A 22,857-nucleotide genomic window follows, 5' to 3' on the forward strand; every position below is an offset into this window, starting at 1 on the left:
TAACCTTTGACACCCTCACTAATCAACCTCTGCTTTAAATATATTCAATGACTTCGTCTACACAGCTGCATGTGGCAATGAATTCCAGAGATTCATTACCCTCTGGCTGAAGAAATTTCTCCTCATCTGTTCTAAAGGGACATCCTTCTATTCTGAGGTTGTGCTCTCTGGTCCGAGACTGCCCCACTATAGGGAACATCCTCTTTATATTCACTCTATCTAGGCCTTTCGATATTTGATAGGTTTCAATCAAATCCCTCCTCATTCTTCTAAACTTCAGCAAATACAGGCCCTTCTGGTCCTAGACACAAGGGGCAATTTACAGTGACCCATTAACCTATCAACCTGCATGTCTTCTGAATAACATTTTTACATTTGTATTGATCCAAAAGCTGGTTTGCCCAACACTCCTTCAAGACCAGAGGAGAGAGCATCCTGGACATTATTGCCCTGGTCTCCAGGTGGCACATGAACCTGCAATGGTCAGCACATCACTGATGAAACTGTGGACAGCACTCAAGCAACCATAAAGCTGATAATCCATCATTCAGAAGAAAAAGCACACACATCACATACAGGTAGCATCACTGTCTGGTAAGGGAATTGCAAGGTATCTGACCACAAGTCCCTGCAACAGACTGAGAAGACTGCTGAGAGGATCATCGGGGTCTCATTATTTATTATGATACAACGTAGTAAAGACCCTTCAAAGTGCACTGCTCAGCAACCCCCAATTTAACCCTAGCCTAATCACAGGACAATTTGCAATGACCAATTCACCTACCCAGTACATGTTTGGACTGTGGGAGGAAATTGGAACACCTGAAGAAAACCCAAGTACTCCATGGGGAGGACGTACAGAGACTCCTTACAGATGACGCCGGAGCTGAACTCTGATTTCTGACGTCCCGAGCTGTAACAGTGTTGCTCTCGCTACTACACTACCATGGCATCCATCTATCCATCTGGGATATTTATCAAGTGTGCTGCGTATGCAGGGCCCTTAGAATGATCAAGCATCTCTTCCATCTGTCCAATCTCTTTGACCCCCTACCATCAGGCAGGAGGTACTGTAGCATCAGGACAAGAAACATTAGGCTGGGAAACAGCATCTTCCCCCAGGATGCGAAATTACTGACCTTCCTATCACAACCCAGATCTCATCACGTAGCCCGTAGCTTCATACTGTTTACTTTGTAATTTATGTTGTAAATGCACCTTATACTAAATGTTAATCTACTGGAATATACTTTATTTGTTACTCTGTTTGTGGTTAATATTACTTTGTGTTGTGGGGGAGTTGTGCACTGTGTTGTGCACATGGTCCGAAGGTACGTTGTTTCGTTTGCCAGTATACATGACAATAAACTTGAACTTAAAAAAAAAATAAAGACACTATTCACTTTGACAATTTTGTTTTTTATTAACACCAACTGTATCTTAAAACAAAAAGCACAACGAATATTTCAGGGAAGCAGTTTGACAATTAGTTTGATGACCTTCTCCAAGCAAACCAAAGCCACGTTAAACATCAGATTTTTTTTTTGTTAAAATCAGGTACCACCCATCCCTCCGAATGCTTTAATGTATTTTGCAGGATTAGTACAACACGGCTCTCTCACTTGCAAGTTAATTCTACCATTGACAAAGTTGTTTGCCTGCATCCCTCCCGCCCCTCCCCTCCCAAATTACACGCCAGTTTGTACCAGTTTTAAGGCTTTCAGAACGGTTATATGTAAGCAGAGGAATCAGGACCCCGTATTGTTGCTACTCTTAAGCAGTGTTCCCAGGCAAAAGGGGCTTTAACTCACATCAACTTGTTCAAGTATTAAAGTTATATAATTTCTTTTAAAACAATCTCTGTGCTAAATGGCAAATTAACAGTCAGAACGGCCTGGGAAAACACACCACAGATTCATGCATTCTATTCTCATAATGCTCCCTAACCCACATTATTTTAAAATGAAAGCTCATCTAATACAATGGTTTTTATTTATATATCCTATTTTTTTAATTCGACGTGGCTGTTATTCCTCTTTAATGAAGGACATCAATGATTAAACTGAGGCCTAGAAATAATTAAATAAGAATTAGCTTGCCTTGGCCAGAGAGGATGGAAGTAATCACATTACCACAATATAACCAGCAGTCTTGCTTCAGTGTTCAAAGTTGTCACCAATCCAACATTATAATACTATGCCACTGTCCGCACACATGATAACACATTTCAAGTGCCAATAGGTTTATTTTCTCTCTTAAAAATGAGGTATAAACTACATTCATTTCCAGCCACTGTGACAGCCATGAAATATACTTTCAAACTCCCCTCCCTGTGGCAAGGCAGTGGGATGACGGCGGCTCAGGTGGGGGCGGCGGTTCCTCCACTCAGACCGTCAGGTGTGCCGCTTTGCGCTGCAGGAGAAACTGCTGGATGGCTTCGGCGTCACGCTTCAGCCAGGCTCCGTTCAGCAGGATGTTCTCACAGGACTGCTGGATGGTCCGCTCTGCTGCTGGAGCGGGGTGCGTCTCGAAGAAGCTCTGAAAGTGAAGAGAGGTAGACAAACCATTGGGCAGCTGAAGCAGAAGCACCATTATTGAGGCAAGGTAAAGACCTGCTGAAAGTGGCACGACTCATTGACAAACCTGAATATCACATCACAGGGTGAAGGTACAGGAACTCAGCACCCACCCCACCAGGTTCAGGAACAGTTATTACCCCTCAACCATCAGAAAGGAGATACAGGAGCCTCAGGACCCACACCACCAGGTTCAGGAACAGTTATTACCCCTCAACCATCAGGAAGGAGGTACAGGAGCCTCAGGACCCACATCACCAGATTCAGGAACAGTTATTACCCCTCAACCATCAGGAAGGAGATACAGGAGCCTCAGGACTCTCACCACCAGGTTCAGGAACAGTTATTACCCCTCAACTATCAGGAAGGAGATACAGGAGCCTCAGGTCCCACACCACCAGGTTCAGGAACAGTTATTACCCCTCAACCATCAGGAAGGAGGTACAGGGGCCTCAGGACCCACACCACCAGGTTCAGGAACAGTTATTACCCCTCAGCCATCAGGAAGGAGGTACAGGAGCCTCAGGACCCACACCGCCAGGTTCAGGAACAGTTATTACCCCTCAACCGTCAGGAAGGAGGTACAGGAGCCTCAGGTCCCACACCACCAGGTTCAGGAACAGTTATTACCCCTCAACCATCAGGAAGGAGGTACAGGGGCCTCAGGACCCACACCACCAGGTTCAGGAACAGTTATTACCCCTCAACCATCAGGAAGGAGGTACAGGAGCCCCAGGTCCCACACCGCCAGGTTCAGGAACAATTATTACCCCTCAACCATCAGGAAGGAGGTACAGGAGCCTCAGCACCCACACCACCAGGTTCAGAAACTGTTACCACCCCGAACTGTCAGAAAAGAGGTACAGGAGCATCAGGACTCACGCCCCCAGGTTCAGGAATAGTTAGTACCCCTCAACCATCAGGAAGGAGGTACAGGAGCCTCAGGGCCAAACCACCAGGTTCAGGAACAGTTATTACCCCTCAAACATCAGGAAGGAGGTACAGGAGCCTCAGGACTCACACCACCAGGTTCAGGAACAGTTATTACCCCTCAACCATCAGGAAGGAGGTACAGGAGCCTCAGGACCCACACCGCCAGGTTCAGGAACAGTTATTACCCCTCAACCATCAGGAAGGAGGTACAGGATCCCCAGGTCCCACAGCACCAGGTTCAGGGACAGTTATTACCCCTCAACCATCAGGAAGGAGGTACAGGAGCCTCAGGTCCCACACCGCCAGGTTCAGGAACAATTATTACCCCTCAACCATCAGGAAGGAGATACAGGAGCCTCAGGACCCACACCACCAGGTTCAGGAACAGTTATTACCCCTCAACCATCAGGAAGGAGGTACAGGATCCCCAGGTCCCACAGCACCAGGTTCAGGGACAGTTATTACCCCTCAACCATCAGGAAGGAGGTACAGGAGCCTCAGGTCCCACACCGCCAGGTTCAGGAACAATTATTACCCCTCAACCATCAGGAAGGAGATACAGGAGCCTCAGGACCCACACCACCAGGTTCAGGAACAGTTATTACCCCTCAACCATCAGGAAGGAGGTACAGGAGCCTCAGGACCCACATCACCAGATTCAGGAACAGTTATTACCCCTCAACCATCAGGAAGGAGATACAGGAGCCTCAGGACTCTCACCACCAGGTTCAGGAACAGTTATTACCCCTCAACTATCAGGAAGGAGATACAGGAGCCTCAGGTCCCACACCACCAGGTTCAGGAACAGTTATTACCCCTCAACCATCAGGAAGGAGGTACAGGGGCCTCAGGACCCACACCACCAGGTTCAGGAACAGTTATTACCCCTCAGCCATCAGGAAGGAGGTACAGGAGCCTCAGGACCCACACCGCCAGGTTCAGGAACAGTTATTACCCCTCAACCGTCAGGAAGGAGGTACAGGAGCCTCAGGTCCCACACCACCAGGTTCAGGAACAGTTATTACCCCTCAACCATCAGGAAGGAGGTACAGGGGCCTCAGGACCCACACCACCAGGTTCAGGAACAGTTATTACCCCTCAACCATCAGGAAGGAGGTACAGGAGCCCCAGGTCCCACACCGCCAGGTTCAGGAACAATTATTACCCCTCAACCATCAGGAAGGAGGTACAGGAGCCTCAGCACCCACACCACCAGGTTCAGAAACTGTTACCACCCCGAACTGTCAGAAAAGAGGTACAGGAGCATCAGGACTCACGCCCCCAGGTTCAGGAATAGTTAGTACCCCTCAACCATCAGGAAGGAGGTACAGGAGCCTCAGGGCCAAACCACCAGGTTCAGGAACAGTTATTACCCCTCAAACATCAGGAAGGAGGTACAGGAGCCTCAGGACTCACACCACCAGGTTCAGGAACAGTTATTACCCCTCAACCATCAGGAAGGAGGTACAGGAGCCTCAGGACCCACACCGCCAGGTTCAGGAACAATTATTACCCCTCAACCATCAGGAAGGAGGTACAGGAGCCTCAGGACCCACACCGCCAGGTTCAGGAACAGTTATTACCCCTCAACCATCAGGAAGGAGGTACAGGAGCCTCAGGTCCCACACCACCAGGTTCAGGAACAGTTATTACCCCTCAACCATCAGGAAGGAGGTACAGGAGCCTCAGGACTCACACCACCAGGTTCAGGAACAGTTATTACCCCTCAACCATCAGGTTCCTGAACCAGAACGGATAACTTCACCTCCCCCATCATTCAAATGTTCCCACAATCTATGGACTCTTCACCTTACGTTCTTGATATTTATTGCTTTTTAAAAAATTATTTTTTTTTCTATTTTCACATTTTGTTGTCTTCTGCACTCTGGTTGAACACCATAGTTGAGCAGTCTTTCATTGATTCTGTTATGGTTATTATTCTATAGATTTATTGAGTATGCCCACAAGAAAATAAATCTCAGGGTTGTATATGGTGACATATATGTACTTTGATAATAAATTTACTTTGAACTTTTGAAATTTGAACATCAAATACAAGGCATCTTACGGAAACAAGGTAGTTTGTGTATGCTTTCACAGCAGTGGGCAAGAACAGACACACAAAAGCGTGGGACTACAATGCTATGGCCATTACAGAGACTTGGTTGAGAGAGGGGTAGGAATGGGTGATTAATGTACCAGGTTTTTGAAGTTTTAGAAAAGATAGAGGAGGAGGTAAAACGTCTGGGGGCGGGGGGGGGGGGGGAGAAGAAGAGGAGTTGTACTAATCAGGGACCATATCACAGCTACACTCAGGGAGGACCGAATGGAGGGGTCAGACACTGAGTCCATTTGGGCGGAACTCTCGGATAGGAAGGGTACAATCACACTGATGGGATTCTACTACAGATTGCTCAATGACCACTGGGACATTGAATAGATATGCAATAAGATTAATGAAATGTGTGAAAATAATAGGGTTATTGTCATGGGGGATTTTAGCTTCCCTGATATAAACTGGGACCTTCTTAGTGCAAGGGGTTGAGATGGGGCAGGAATTGTTAAGTGTATCCAGGAGGGTTTCTTAAGTCAATATTTGGATTGTCCATCGAGAGGCGGGGCTGTACTGGACCTGGTGTTGGGTAATGAGCCTGGCCAGTTCACCGGGTGAGCAGTTAGAGAACAGCGACCACAACTCCTTAACTTTCAGGGTAGCTATAAATAAGGGTAGGCATGGTCCTTGCAGGAGAGTCTTAAATCGGACTAGGGGAAATTATGAGGGCATTAGGCAGGAACTAAGAGTTCATTGGGAACACTTTTTTGTCAGGCAAGTCTACATTAGATATGTAGAGGGTGTTTAAAGATGAATTGCACAGAGTATAGGAAAGGTATGTTCCTGTTAGAAGGAAGGGTGGGGATGGAAAGATTAGGAAACCTTGGGTGTCCAGAGAGGTAATGAATTTAGTCAAGAAGAAAAAGGAAAAGTGTGTAAATCTTCAGAAGTTAGGATCAAACGAAGCACATGAGGAGTGTAAAGAAGCCAGAAAAGAACTGAAGAAGGGAATGAGGAAAGCCAAGAGGGGCCATGAGAAGTCCTTGGCAAGTAGAATTGAGGTGAACCCCAAGGCAGTCTATACATACATCAAGAGCAAGGGGATAACCAGGGAGAGGGTGGCACCACTCAAGGATTCACTTGGATGCAGAGAATGAGAGAGTGAGGTACTTAATGATTACTTTGCTTCAATATTTACCACGGAAAAGGATATGGAGGAGGAAGTGTTGGGTCTCCTAATGAGTATTAAGGTGGAGAAATCCCTAGGGTCTGATGGGATTTACCCCAGGTTATTGAGGGAGGCAGGAGATGAGATTGCTGGGGTCTTGAACAGTATCCTCATGTCTAAGCACAAGCGGGGGTCCGGAGGACTGGTGAGTGGCTAATATTGGACCTACTTAAATGGGAACAAGGAAAAATCCTGGAAACTACAGACTGGCGAGTCTCACGTCAGTTGTAGGGAAATTGCCGGAGAAGATTCTTAGATAGGATATGTGAGCATTTGGGAACCCATGGCCTAACTAGGGAGAGACAGCATGGCTTTGTGCAGGGCAAGTCATGTCTCATCAACTTGATTGAGTTTTTTGACAAGCTGACGAGAGAGATTGATGAAGGTAGAGCAGTGGATGTTGTCTACATGGATTTTAGGAAGGTGTGTGACAAAGTCCCTCATGGGAGGCTAATCCAGAAGATTAATGTGCACGGGATCTACAGCGAATTGGCTGTTTGGACTCAGAACTGGCTTGTGCGTAGAAGACAGGGGATAGTGGTTGAAGGGACTTCTTCACACTGAGAGTGGGGGAGATTCAAACAAGAGGACATGGGTTGAGAGTTAAAGGACAAAAGTTTAGGGGTAACATGAGGGGGAACTTCTTTACTCAGAGAGTGGTAGCTGTGTGGAACAAGCTTCCAGCAGAAGTGGTCGAGGCAGGTTCGATGTTGTCGCTTAAAGTTAAATTGGATAGCTATATGGACAGGAAAGGAATGGAGGGTTATGGGCTGAGTGCAGGTCAGTGGGACTAGGTGAGAGTAGCGTTCGGCACGGACTAGAAGGGCCGAGACGGCCTGTTTCCGTGCTGTAATTGTTATATGGTTATATACTGGAGGTCTGTAATTTGTGGAGTTCTGCAGGGATCTGTGCTGGGATCTCTGCTGTTTGTGATGTATATAAATGACCTAGATGAAAATATAAATGGGTAGGTTAGTAAGTTTACAGATGATACCATGACTGGCAGAGTTGTGGATAGTGTAGAAGACTGGCAAAGAATACAGCACGATATAAATCAGTTAAAGATAGAAACTGGTTTAGATATGGGAAGAGAAATGGCAGATGGAGTTTAACCCAGATAAACGTGAGGTGTTGCACCTCAGTTGGGCAAATGCAAGGAGACAGCACACTGTTCAGGGAAAGGTCCTTAACAGTGTTGCTGAGCAGAGAGATTCTGGGGTCCAAGTTTATAGCTTCATGAGAGTGACAGGTCGACAGGGTGGTTAAGGCGGCTTATGGAATGTTTGCTTTTATTAGTCGAGGCATTGAGTTGAAAAGTCAGGAGGTTATGTTGCAACTTTATACAGCTCTAGTTAGGCCACATCTGGAATATTGCATACATTTCTGGTTGCCCCACTGTAGGAAGGATGTTGAGGCTTTGAAGAAGGTGCAGAAGAGATTTACCAGGATGCTGCCTGCTTTAGAGGGCATGTGCTAACATGAGGGGCTGGTTGAACTTGGGGTTGTTTGCTCTGGAGCGACGGAGGCCGAGGGGAGACCTGATAAGAGGGTTATAAGATTATGAGAGGCACAGACAGAGTGAACAGAGAGTATCCATTTCCCAGGGTAGAAATGTCTAATACCAGAGGGTATGCATTGAAGGTGAGGGGGGTGGGTTCAAGGGGGATGTGAGGGGTAAGTTTTTTTACTCAGAGAATGGTGGATGCCTGGAATGTGCTGTCTGGTATGGTGGTAGAGGAAAATATATTAGAGATGTTTAGATAGGCATATGAATGTGAGGAAGATGGAAGGATATAGACATTGTGTAGGTAGGGGGGTGGATTAGGTTTTGGCCTTATTTTTGATTCAGATTTTAGTTGGTTCGGCACAACATTGTGGGCTGGGACTGGAGATGCTGGAATCTGGAGCAACAAACTATCTGTTGGAGGAACTCAGTGTGTCGATCAGCATCTGTGGAGGGAAAGGAATTGTTGATGTTTCAGGTCCAACCCAAAACACCAATAATTCCATTCTTCCCACAGGTAAACATAGAAAATAGGTGCAGGAGTAGGCCATTTGGCACTTCGAGCCTGCACCGCCATTCAGAATGATCATTGCTGATCATCCAACTCAGAACCCTGTACCTGCCTTCTCTCCATACCCCCCGATCCCTTTAGCCACAAGGGCCATATCTAACTCCCTCTTAAATATAGCCAATGAACTGGCCTCAACTGTTTCCTGTGGCAGAGAATTCCACAGATTCATCACTCTCTGTGTGAAGAAGTTTTTCCTCATCTCGGTCCTAAAAGGCTTCCCCTTTATCCTTAAACTGTGACCCCTCATTCTGGACTTCCCCAACATCAGGAACAATCTTCCTGCATCTAGCCTGTCCAATCCCTTTAGAATTGTATACGTTTCAATAAGATCCCCCCTAATCTTCTAAATTCCAGCCAGTCTCAGCCTAGTCGATCCAGTCTTTCATCATATGAAAGTCCTGCCATCCCAGGAATCAATCTGGTGAACCTTCTTTGTACTCCCTCTATGGCAAGGATGTCTTTCCTCAGATTAGGGGACCAAAACTGCACACAATACCCCAGGTGTGGTCTCACCAAGGCCTTGTACAACTGCAGTAGTACCTCCCTGCTCCTGTACTCAAATTCTCTTGCGTTGACTGCCAGCATACCATTTGCCTTTTTCACCGCCTGCTGTACCTGCATACCCACTTTTAATGACTGGTGTACAATGACATCCAGGTCTCGTTGCACCTCCCCTTTTCCTAATCGGCCACCATTCAGATAATAATCTGTTTTCCTGTTCCTGCCACCAAAGTGGATAACCTCACATTTATCCACATTAAATTGCATCTGCCATGAATTTGCCCACTCACCTAACCTATCCAAGTCACTCTGCATCCTCTTAGCATCCTCCTCACAGCTAACACTGCCGCCCAGCTTCGTGTCATCCGCAAACTTGGAGATGCTGCATTTAATTCCCTCGTCTAAATCATTAATATATATTGTAAACAACTGGGGTCCCAGCACTGAGCCTTGCGGAACCCCACTAGTCACTGCCTGCCATTCTGAAAAGGTCCTGCTTATTCCCATTTTTTCAGGTACTGCTCGACCTGCTTGGTTCCTCCAGCAGACTGTGTTGGGTGAGAGTGGATGTGGATATTGCTCACCCTTCATCAGATCCTGATATGATTTAACAACCGAGTTTTTATTTATTTTATTTACAGATACAGTGTTCAACAGGTCTTCCCGGCCCTTCGAGCCGTGCCACCCAGCTGCCCACTGATTAACCCTAGGCCTAATCACAGGACAATTTACAATGACCAGTTAACCTACTAACTGGTAAATTGTTGAACTGCGGGAGGAAATGAGAGCATCCGGAGAAAACCCACTTATTCCGCAGGGAAGACACCACTTCCTACAGAGGATGCCAGGATTGAACTCCGACACTGAGCTGTAATAGCATTGCACTAACCGTAGCAGCTCTGGCAGAGGCACTTCTCATAGCGCAATAGCTCCTCAGTGAAATGACTATCTCGATTACACCTTAACCTCCTGGAGCAAGGTTTGCCATTTTTTCAGTTCAAAGTTCTGTAAACTTGCTCAGTGGCAGATCAGTTACAAGTTTTTTCTTCCAGAGCCTCAGATTACTTCTTTACAACTTTACAAATGTTGTTGCAATGTGTTCACTTCACACCATCACTTTCTAAACTAAGGTGAGAGACATCAGAGCGGAAGTTGACAAATTCCCCGTTTCTCTCAAATTTCCATCTGTTTGAGGTCCTCCGCTGGTTGTAGTTGACCATGTATGTTGTACCCCAGCTGTATACACAAGCCAGGGCAGTACTATATGGAGAGCAAACTGTTGCCCATGCACCAGGCTTCTCCTCTCCACACAGCTGATGAACCCAAAGGAACGGCAGAGACCGATACAGTTTGGTACCAGCGGTATTGCAGGAGTTGCCGGTCAGTGTTGAGCTCAATGTAGGACTGTCTTAGGGACTCCAGCTCTGGATTTTTCCCCTCGGGGGTTTACTACCAAAACCTTCCCCATGAGTGGGTATAGCCGCAAGGCAGCAGAGGTTTCTGATCAGAGTATTCCTTCTCCTAGGTGAGCTGCCAACCACGGCTGACGTGCCCCATCTGCTCAAAGCAACTGGTCTTAAGGTGTCAATAGCCCCTTCTCTTGTCAGTAGAAACAGTTCTGCTGAGCTTAGTAGCTAAACCACACGTGAAGGCCAGGAGCTTGACTTGGTTGTCAGAGGCTATTTGAGACACACGTCATTGGGAGCATTTAATAGGTAGTGGGAACTTATCCCCACTACTACCCACCCCCCACCCGTGACATCCTTAAGGAACCAATCTTCCATCAGCTACACAGAAGCCATTCTGATGAAGTGTGGGAATAAACAAAGCAGCCAGCATCAACCCAGGCACCAGATTCAGAAATGACAAAAGGCACATCCAACAGTGATCCAGGAAAGTCAGTCCAACAAGTTAATCAAAGCAACAGCCTGATGCATCATAACCACAAACTCAAACTGCTCCAAATAGGCAACACTGCGGTGTTGCTGAATCTTCAATACTGACCAGGATGTTAAACGGCACATTCATAGAGAGGACAGGGACTGGATATTCTGCGGTGACTCTAATTCCCCAAAATATTCCCACTAACTTTATGTTGAAAGCCAGAAGTGTGATGGCTGGACACAAAGGTTAGTGGTGTTGTGGACAGTAAAGTATGTTGTCGTAGGTTACAGTGGGACAGTGATAGGATTCAGGGCTGGGCTAAGAAGTTACAGATAGAGTTCACTCCAGGAAAGTGTGAAATGATATATTTTGGGAGATTGAACTTGAAGACAGAATACAGGGTTAATAGCAGGATTTTTAGCAGTGTGGAGGAACAGAGAGATTTTTGTGTCCATGTCCATAGATCCCTCAAAGTTGCTGAATATGTTGATAGGGTGGTTGAGGCATATGGTGTGTTGGCCTTCATTAGTCATAAGGTAATGTTGCTGCTTTATAAAACTTTGCCTAGACCTCACATGAAGCATTGCATTCAGTTCTGGTCGCCTCGTTAGAGGAAGGATGTGGAGATTTACCGGGATGCTGTGCAGATTAGAGAACATGTTTTAGGAGAGTAGACTGAGGCTCTTTGGAGCGAAAGAGGATGACAGGTGACTTGATAAGGGTGTACAAGATGAAAAGATGCAAAGATCAAATGGACAACCATCACCGTTCAGATAACAAACAACTTTCAATGTATTACAGACATACAATACAAATCAAATCAGTTTGTTTTCTTACACTTGACAAGAGGTACAGATCAAGTGGACAGCCAGAGACTTGCTTCCCAGGGTGGAAATGGCTAATACAAGGAGGCATAATTTTAAGGTGATTGGTGGAAAGTCAGATAGATTAGGGACATTTAAGAGAGTCTCAGATAGGCACATGGATGAAAGAGAAATGGAGGGCTATGTGGGAGGAAAGGGTTAGATTGATCTTGGAATAGGTGCATTGCGGGCTGAAGGGCCTGTACTGTGCTGTACAGTTCTATGTTCTAAGCCCTCATAAGTGCAGCTCCAATAACATTCAAGCATCCTGGCATTATGCAGGATAAAGTGACCCATATAAAAAGTACACCCTACTCCCTGACTCCAACCCACCCTCACTGGCAAGTAATGAAACAAGAGTGCGACTTGCTGTTCTGTGGCTTTGAGCTTTGCGTTCTCATGGTTGGCGTTATTTCACAGCCATTTTTGATTTCTCTTCATACTCTGACTTCAAATCCTGCCACATAGTTTGGAGTGGCTCACGAAGATGACTCAACATCACCACGCCTCTGGCAGCACACAGTAATGTGTGGACCCACTCTCCTTTCAGTTTCCTTTTTCTTCATCCCTTTATCTTTTCCACCCATCTCCTCCCAGCTTCTTACTTCATTCTCCCCTCTCCCACCCACCCACCTGCCAGCTTGCACTCCTTCCCTTCCTCCCATCTTCTTATTCTGGGTTCCCCCCTCACCTCCTCTTTTCCTGCCCCAATGAAGGCTCTCAACCCAAAACGTCAACTCTTTATTCCTCTCCAAAAATGCTGCCTGACCTGCTGAGTTCCTCCAGCATTTTGTGAGTGGAGCCAAATTTTTGCTTGAATGTGATGAGGCTCAGGTCCTATTCGTTATCTTCAAAAATTATTTTATTAAGTTAAATTTAGTGGAACTGAACTTTACAATTCATTAATGTAAATAATATACAAGACCACAAGAGATTAGGAGCAGAATTAGGCCATTTGGCCCACTGAGTCTGCTCCACCCTTTCATCATGGCTGATCCAATTTCCCTCTCAGCCCCAATCTCCTGCTTTCTCTCCGTATCCCTTCATGCCCTGACCAATCAAGAATCTATTAACCTCTGTCTTAAATATACATAAAGACCTGGCCTCCACAGCTACCTATGGCCAAGTATTCCACAGATTCACCACTCTCTGGCTAAAAAAATTCCTCCTCATCTCCAGTCTAAAAGGACGCCCCTCTATTGTAAGGTTGTCTCCTCTGGTCCTAGACTCTCCCACCGTAGGAAATATCGTCTCCACATTCACTCTATCAAAGTTTTCTATCATTCGATAGGTTTCAATGAGGTCACCCCCCATTCTTCTGAATTCTCATGAATACAGGCCCAGAGCCATTAAACCCTTTTCATATGACAAGCCATTCAAACCTGGAATCATTTTGTGAACTTCCTTTGAACCCTCTCTAATTTCAGCACATCTTTTCAAAGATTATGGGGCCCAAACCTGCTCACAATACTCCAAGTGAGGCCTCACCAGTGCTTTATAAAATCTCAACATTACATCCTTGCTTTTATATTCCAGTCCTCTTGAAATGAATGCTAACATTGCATTTGCCTATCTCACCCCAGACTCAACCTGCAAATTAACCTTTAGGAAATCTTGCTGCATAAGCACTCCCAAGTCCCTTTGCACATCAGTTTTTTTTGTATTTTCTCTCCATTAAGAACATAGTCTACACTTTCATTTCTTATACCAAAGTGCATGGACTATACATTTCCCAATACTGTATTCCATTTCCCACTTTGCCCGTTCTCTTAATCTAAGTCCTTCTGTAAGCCTCTCAACTTAAAACTACCTGCCCCTTCAACTATCTTTTTACCACCTGCAAACTTTGCAAAAAAGCCATCAGTTCCATCATCCAAATCATTAACATATAATGGAAGAAGAATCGGTCCCAGCACAGACCCCTGTGGAACACCACTTGTCGTTGGCAGCCAACCAGGAAAGGCTCCCTTTATTCCCATCCTTTGCCTCCTGCCAATCAGCCACTGCTTTATCCATGCTAGCATCTTTCCTGTAATACCATGGGCTCGTTGCTTGTTAAACAGCCTCATGTGTGGCAGCTTGTCAAAGACCTTCTGAAAATCCAAGTACACAACATCAACCGATTCTCCTTTGTTTATCTTACTTGCTGTTTCTTCAAAAAAATGCCAACAAATTTGTCAGGCAAGATTTTCCCTTGAGGAAACCATGCTGACTATGGCCTATTTTATCACTTGCCTCCAAGTATTCTGAAACCACATCCTTAACATGACCCCAGCATCTTCCCAACCACTGAGGTCAGACTAACTGGCCTACACTTTCCTTTCTTCTGCCTCTCCCCCTTCTTGAAGAGTGGAGTAACATTTGCAATTTTTCAGTCTTCCGGAACCATTCCAGGATCTAGTAATTCTTGAAGGATCATTACTAATGCCTCCACAATCTCTTCAGCTACCTCTTTCAGAACCCTGGTGTGTACACCATCTGGTCCAGGTGACTCATCTACCTTCAGGCCTTTCAGTTTCCCAACCTTTTCCCTGGTAATGGTAACTTCACACACTTCATGACTCCTGACACCCGGAACTTCCACCATCCTGCTAGTGTCTTCCACAGTGAAGACTGATAAAAAAAAAATACTTATTCAGTTTGTCTGCCATTTCCTTGTCCTTCATCTCTACCTCTCCAGCTTCATTTTCCAGCAGTCCAATATCCACTCTTGCCTCTCTTTTACACTTTATGTATCTGAAGGAACTTATGGTATCCTCTTTAATATTATTGCCTTGGTTACTTTCGTATTCCATCTTTACCTCCTTAATGACCTTTTTTTAGTTGCCTTCTGTTGGTATTTGAAAGCTTCCCAATCCTCTAACTTCCCACTAATTGTGGCTCTATTATATGCCCTCTGTTTGGCTTTTATCATGGCTTTGACTTCTCTTGTTAGCACGGTTTGTGGCATCTTTCCTTTAGAATACTTCCAGAATTGCTTCCAGAAATTCCAGCCATTGCTGCTCTTGCATGTTAAATTTGCCTGCTCTACCGTTATCCCTGTCAGTGTTCTTTTCCAATCAATTCTGGCCAACTCCTCTCTCATGCCTCTGTAATTCCCTTTACTCCACTGTAATAGCAATATATCTGACTTTAGCTTCTCCTTCTCAAAACTCAGGGTGAATCTGATAATATTATGATCACTTTCCTCCAAAGGTTCTTTTATTGGCGGGAGGAGAAGATGGCAGCGCGTCGCGTGTGCACAGCTCTCCGATGAAAAATGATGTCGTATCTGTTAAATAGGGGCTGTGGACAATTCTGATTTGATGGAGAAGGGATGTGAAAGCACAGAGCAACTTTGTTGTGTGTTGCTTGAATTTCCAGCACCTGCAGAATTCCTCATGTTTACTGATTTTCTTAATCTACCTGCATATCAAAATCCCCCATGACTATTAAATACAATATATATTCCATTTAAATACAATAATAAAGAAACTACACATCCTGTCATTTTATTTGCAATATTCATGACCATCTGTTAACACTGCAGTCAGAATTTCAATCAGTGGAAACTCAGCCCAGATTCCAGCAGAAAGATGCTGAACCATCAGTGTAACCTCATGTGCTCTCAAACCTTATTTTTTAAATACTTCAGTTGCTAGCTGCTGAAGCAATATCCAAGAGAAGCTTACAATTGAGCCAGTTAAAAGTGAAGTACTACATTTTTGATTTGATAGAAGTATACAAAATTATAAGTGGTATAGATGGAGGTCATGGGTGAAGGGTGAAAGGTGAAATGTTTAAGGGGAACCTGAGGGGCAACTTCTGTAGAGGGTGGTGAGAGTGTGGAACTGGTGAATGTAGGTTTAATTTTAACATGCAAGAGAAGTTTAGATAAGTACATGGATTGGAAAGGTATGGAGGGCTATGGTCTGGGTGCAGGTCAATGCAGCTAGGCATATTCAGCTCAAACTAGATGGGCCGAGGAGCCTGGTTCTATGCTGTTGCGTTCTACGATCGGAAGATATTGAATCCTTGTGGGTTGAGTTAAGAAACTCAAGGGTAAAAGGACCCTGATGACAGTGGCTGGGATGTGGACCACAGATTACAAAGGGAAATGGAAAAGGCGTGTCAAAAGGGCAATGTCATGATAGCCCTGTGAGATTTCAACATGCAGGTTAATTGGGAAAATCAGGTTGCTAATTGATCTCAAGAGAATGAATTTGTTGAATGCCTATGAGATGGCTTTTTAGGGAAGTTTATCGTTGAGCCTACTAGGGGATTAGCTATACTGGATTGGGTGTTATGTAATGAACCAGAAGGTGATTAAGGAGCTTAAGGTAAAAGAACCAGTTGATTAAGAGGCAGTGATCAGAATATGATTGAGTTCAACTTGAAATTTGATAGGGAGAAAGTAAAGTCTGTTAAAGCAGTATTTTAGTGGAGTAAAGGAAATTACAGTGGTACAAGAGAGGAACTGGGCAAAGTAAATTGGAAGAAAATGCTGGCAGGGATGACAGCAGAGCAGCAATGGTGAGAGTTTCTGGGAAAAATGAAGGTGGTGCATGATAGATGTATTCCAAAAACAAAGAAATACTCAAATGGCAAAACAGTACAACCGTGGCTGACAAGAGAAGTCAAAGCTAATGTAAAAGCAAGAGAGGGCATACAACAAAGCAAAAATTAGTGGGAAGACAGAGGATCAGGAAGCCTTTAAAACCCCACAGAGAGTAACTATAAGAATCATTAGGAGAGAAAAGATGAAATATGAAAGCAAGCTAGCAAACAATATCAGAGTGGATAGAAAAAGCTTTTTCAATTATGTAAAATATAAAAGAGAGATGAGAATGGATAGCGTATTGCATCACTAAGTGTATTGCATCAGCCTTCACTGTGGAAGACACTATCAGTGTGCCAGATGTTGAAAGGTGTGAGGGAAGAGAAGTGAGTGCAGTTACTATTACAAGAGAGAAGGTGCTCAAAAAGCTGAGGGTACACAAGTCACCAGACTAACTGCACCCTAGGGTTCTGAAAGAGGTAGCGGTAGAGATTGTGGAGGAATTAGTAATGATCTTTCAAAAATCATTGGACTCTGGCATATTACCAGAGGACTGGAAAATAGCAAACGTCAATCCACACTTTAAGAAAGGAGGAAGGTGGCAGAAAGGAAATTATAGATCAGTTAGCCTGAGCTTAGTGGTTGGGAAAATGTTGGAGTCAATTGTTGAGGATGAGGTTATAGAATACTTAGTGACACAGGACAAGATAGGACAAAGTCAGCATGGTTTCCTTAAGGGAAATTCTTGCCTGACTAACCTGTTGGGATTTTTTTTTGATAAGATTATAAGTAGGATGTGGCACGTGGCCAAGTGGTTAGGGAGTTGGGCTCACAATCTGAAGGTCGTGGGTTCGAGTTGTGGCCAAGTCAGCGTGTTGTGTCTTTGAGCAAGGCACTTAACCACACACTGTTCCAGTCCACCCAGCTGAAAATGGGTACCGGCAAATGCTGAGGGTTAACCTCATGATAGACTGGCGTCCTATCCGGGGGGTGGGGAGAGTCTCGTACTCTCAGTCACTTCACGCCACAGAAACCGGCATAAGCACTGGCCTCATGGGCCCCAAGGCTCGGGACAGACTTTAACTATAAAATAAGTAGGATAGATAAAGTGGATGTTGTATATTTGGACTTTCAGAAGGCCTTTCACAAGGTGCCACACGAGGCTGCTTACCAAGTTAAGAGCCCATGGTATTACAGGAAAGTTACTGGCGTGGTTAAAGTATTGGCTGATTGGTAGGAGGCAGTGAATGGGAATAAAAGGATCCTTTTCTGGTTGACTGTCAGTGACTAGTGGTGTTCTGCAGGGGTTGGTGTTGGGACTGCTTCTTTTTAATTGTACATCAATGATTTAGATGATGGAATAGATGGCTTTGTTGCCAAGTTTGCAGATAATACAAAGATTGGTGGAGAGGCAGGTAGTGTTGAGGAAACAGGTAAGCTGCAGAAAGACTTAGACAGATTAGGAGAATGGGCAAGAAAGTGGCAAATGAAATACTAAGTTGGAAAATGCACGGTCATGCACTTTGGTAGAAGTAGTAAATGTGCGGACTATTTTCTAAATGGGGGGTATACCAAAAATCTGAGATGCAAAGTGACTTGGGAATCCTTGTGCAGAACACCCTAAAGGTTAACTTGCAGGTAGAGTCAGTGGTGAGGAAGACAAATGCAATGTTAATATTCATTTCAAGAGGGCTAGAATACAAGAGCAGGGATATGATGGCTTTACAAGGCATTGGTGAGGTCTCACCTTGAGTTTTGTGAAAAGTTCTGGGCTCCTCATTTAAAAAAAATGTACTGGCATTGGAGAGGGTTCAGGAGTTTCACAAAGATGATTCTGGGAATGAAAGGGTTATCATTTGAGGAATGTTTGATAGCTCTGGATCTGTATTCGCAGGAATTTAGAAGGATGAGGGGAGATCTCATCGAAACATTTCGAATGTTGAAAGGCCTAGACAGAGTAGATGTGGAAAGGATGTTTCCCATGGTGGGGGAGTCTAGGACAAGAGCGCACAGCCTCAGGATAGAGGGGTGTCCATTTAAAACAGAGATGCGGAGAAATTTCTTCAGATGGTGGTGGATTTGTGGAATTTGTTACCACAGGCAGCTGTGGAGGCCAGGTCGTTGGGTGTATTTAAGGCAGAGCTTGATAAGTTCTTGATTGGACACGGCATCAAGGGTTACAGGTAGAAGGCCAGGTAGTGGGGCTGAGGGGGGGAAAAAGGATCAGCCATGATTGAATGGTGGAGCAGACTCAATGGGCCAGATGGCCTAATTCTGCTCCTATGTCTTATGACTCTAAATTATTAGAAAAAGCATTGCTGATTACTGAGTAGAATACCTTCCCGAAAGAAAGGGGGTGTACTGGGCACGTATTTGATGAAAACTAATTTTCAGACTCATGGAGAGAGACTGAGTGTAGGACAAAGTGAAATAGCTCTTTCAGAGCCAACCATAATCGGATAAGAGGCTCCCGACTGCCCTATGCCAGTCTCCTCCCCATTCCATCATGGCTGATTTATTATCCCTCTCAACCCCATTCTCCTGCCTTCTCCCCATAACCTTTGACACCCTTACTAATCAAGAACCTATAAAACACCACTTTAAATATACCCGATATCTTGGCTTCCACAGCTACCTTTGGTAAAGAATTACACCAATTCACCACTAAATGACTAAAGAAATTCCTAATGATGAATGAACGTTTAAGGGGACCACGAGGGGAAACTGCTTCACTCAGAGGGCGGCGGGAGTGTGGAACGAGATGCCAGTGCAAGTGGTGCATGCGATTTTGATTTCAATGTTTAAGAGAAGTTTGGATAGGTGTATGGATGGGAGGGGTAGGGAGGGCTATGGTCCAGGTGCAGGTCAATGGGGCTAGGCAGATTAATAAGATCAACGTGGACTAGGTGGGCTAAAGGGCCTGTATCTGTGCTGTGCTCTATGACTCTATAAGAGGAGAGCCAAGTAAGAGACTGATGAATGAGGCATGAAATAGCCAAGGTGAAACCTGAGTGAGAAGCTAAAATGGATGATAATTCTGTTTCTGCGGTCGAAAGTTATGTGAAAGGGTGAGGTGTGGGAGAGAAGAAGGAGATTACATTTTGTTGCCCAGCTATAAGGTATGAGATGGGGAATGGCAAGGATGTTCATGTTGGTACACTCAATGTGTCAGTTCCGTCTGACAGGGAATGGTCTTATCTGTACTAACTCTGAATTATAAAAACAGGCAAAATGAAGTTGAGATGGTTTACTTTGCAGGCTCACTCACATACGCACATAAGCTTACAGAACTCAGCACTGCGTGCTTACAAATCATAGGAAACAAAGCTCTAAAGGAACTGAGTAGATTTTACACCAATGACGATCCTCCATGAACAGTTTATAGTAGTGAAATATCTTATGCAAAGTGCCTCTGGGGAAACTCTGGAGAAAAATCAATAAGCTATTGATGGAATCATTAATCACTTAACAAACTCAATAATTCCCCTTTAGTTTAGGCCATTAATTCTCTTCTGAGACGATTACACAAAATCACTACAGTTTCAAGCCCCCTTTCACAAGTGGCAAGAGAACAAGAATCTGGATTGTCATCTACATGGGATTATGAAGGTGCAGCAAATGCAGGCTTTAGAAGCTTTAGATATGAGGGTTCATCTGCTCTCCCTAAACAGCACCTATGTCCTTTTAACCACAGAGGCAATCCTCACAGATTGTCAGAGCCATAGAGCACCACAGCACAGAAACAGGCCCATCTAGTCCATGCCAAACAGTATTCTGCCTAGTCCCATTGACCTGCACCTGGACCACAGTGTTCTATACTCCTCCCATCCATGTGCTTACCCAAACTTCTCTTAAATACTGCAATTAAACCTGTAGCCATCACTTCGCTAGCAGCTCATTTCACACTCACACCAGCCTCTGAGTGTAGTTCCTCCTTATGAGCCCCTTAAAATATTTCACCTTTCACCCTAAACCTATGACCTCTAGTTCAAATCTCACCCAACCTCAGTGGAAAAAGCCTGCTCGCATTTGCTCTAGCTATACCCCTCAAAATTTTGTATGCAGTACTGTACAAAAGTCTTGGGCACCCTAGCTATATATATGTGCCTAAGACTTTTTCACAGGACTATATTGGTCAACGCGGTGTGTTGAGTGAACTTGTAAATCTAGTGGGAGCAAAGGATGGTGGGAATGATGAGGGTGCGGGACAGGTGGTACAGAAGGAGTGCCAGGGGTGGGGTGGTGCAGGTGTAGACACATCCAGCCCTGAGACACCAGGCAAGGTCATTTGATTCCAAATAATTGGATTATTGATCATTACAGAATGTCTCTCTGGCGCTTCCCTCTCCCCTCTCCCTTCCCCTTTTCCCCAACCATGATTCCCCTCTCCCGGTCCCCCTTCCCTCTCTAGAAACCCATATCAGAATCAGGTTTATCATCACTCACGTGCCATGAAATTTGTTTTTTATTTGCTGCAGCAGTACAGTGTAATACATAAAATCACTGCAGTACTGTGCAAAAGTCTCAGGCACCCGATCTATATACATGTGGCTAAGACTTTTGCACAGTATTGGACCTCTGTCAAACCTCCCCTCATTCTCCAATGCTCCAGGGAATAACTTCATAACCCACGTTTTTCATTATATGTAATTTTTGTGGCCTTTTTTTTTTAAACCCAATGTTTCCACATGGGAGACCTCCTGCAATGATCAACAAGCCACATGGACATGAGGCAACAACCAGCAGGTACATAAGTATTCCTTGAAAATATCTTTCCCCTCCCCAACTCAAATACTGACAACTTTAAGGACTCTTCTCCCCCCGCCCGCCCCCCCCCCCCCCCACCAACTCTCACATCATTTACACATCTTGGAAAACTCTAAGATCCTCTAATTCTAGAAAAACACACACAAGATGCTGGAGGAACTCAGCAGGTCAGGAAGCATCTATGGAAATCAATAAACAGTCAAGGTATTGGGCCAAGATCTGAAACATCGACTGTTTATTCCCCTCCATAGATGCTGATCAATAACCTTTCAGCAGATCCTGCCTTCTCTCAAGTGTTTTTTTTAAAAACACAGAGATGAGCTTTTAATTGGCATTTCTACCATTTCCACTCAAAGCAACACACACAAAATGCTGGAGAAAGTTAGCACGTCAGGCAGCATCTATGGAGAGCAATAGAGAGCCGACGTTTTGGGCTGAGACCCTTTATTAGGACTCAAAACTTTTTCACTCAAAATTCAGATTTCCTGCATCTGCAGTATTTTGGTTTTGAACCAGAAAGTTGAAGGTTCAGAAGATCGTGGGGCCAGTTTTCCTTCCTAAATCCTCCACTTTCTCCTCCCCAGCCTAAAAAAAATGACTTCTTATGTCAGCAAAGTTGCAACCAGTGGGCAACTTGGTGTCAAAATGGCAAACATTAACCAGTTTGGGATAGAATAAATGTTATAGCTGAAACAAAACCTTATAATGAATACAAATAATTGAGAATTCCTTTTTTACCTTGACATCAGCTGCCATCTTATCACCGGTAAAACCTTCCACCGTTAGCTGAAATGCAGAAGGTAAAAAGAGTGATTAGTAAGAGAACTTTAATATTTTCCTGCCCACAAAATACTACTCAGTACGCAAATCAGAAATAGCCTTCAGGTTAATAAACTTTCAGTTTTGGAATATCACATACCATTCTTAAAACCTAACAATTTAGATGCAGCTTTTGTAATCCTCTTTTGATTGAGCATCTACTCACTTGCCCACTTTCTACTCATTTATTTAGAGATACAGAACAGTAACAGGTCCTTCCAGCCCAACGAGCCTGTGCGGCCCAATTACATCCATATGATCATTTAACCTACAAACTTGTATGTCTTTGGAATGTGGTAGGAAATCAGAACACCCAGAAGCTCACCAGGAAATCCAATCGTAGGTAGGAGTTTCCTGTTTATTTCATTGTGCCCATATCTTCATGGCCATTCTATTAAGAGGTTTGCTGGACTACTTCAAAGGATATGGGTAAAAGTCAACTCTGTGCCCAGAGCTACATACAGACTAGCTTCGAAGGAGCTTACACTTCCTTCCATAAAGGACATCATCAAGCCAACTGGACTTCCTGACAACACAGTGGTAGCACAAATTCAATGGGATATATTCTTTCCATTAACAGTGGGTTATAAGTTTCCTGACCTCCCCATGGCTCTGCCTTAT

At 44.6% G+C, this 22,857-nt stretch overlaps 1 protein-coding gene across 1 annotated transcript in view; it reads right to left on the minus strand.

Moving 5' to 3' along the window:
• Positions 1-1,398: 1,398 nt before the first annotated feature.
• Positions 1,399-22,857, minus strand: part of npepps (aminopeptidase puromycin sensitive) — a 294,931-nt gene continuing 273,472 nt past the window's right edge. The window contains exons 22-23 of the mRNA XM_072249568.1: positions 22,156-22,203; positions 1,399-2,538 (exon numbers count right to left, since the gene is read on the minus strand). Of these exons, the coding sequence (XP_072105669.1) occupies positions 2,386-2,538; positions 22,156-22,203 (201 nt within the window). The 3' untranslated portion in view covers positions 1,399-2,385. The remainder of the gene's footprint in view (positions 2,539-22,155; positions 22,204-22,857) is intronic.

The sequence above is a fragment of the Mobula birostris genome, chromosome X (assembly GCF_030028105.1).
Source record: "Mobula birostris isolate sMobBir1 chromosome X, sMobBir1.hap1, whole genome shotgun sequence".
Classification (NCBI taxonomy): domain Eukaryota; kingdom Metazoa; phylum Chordata; class Chondrichthyes; order Myliobatiformes; family Myliobatidae; genus Mobula; species Mobula birostris.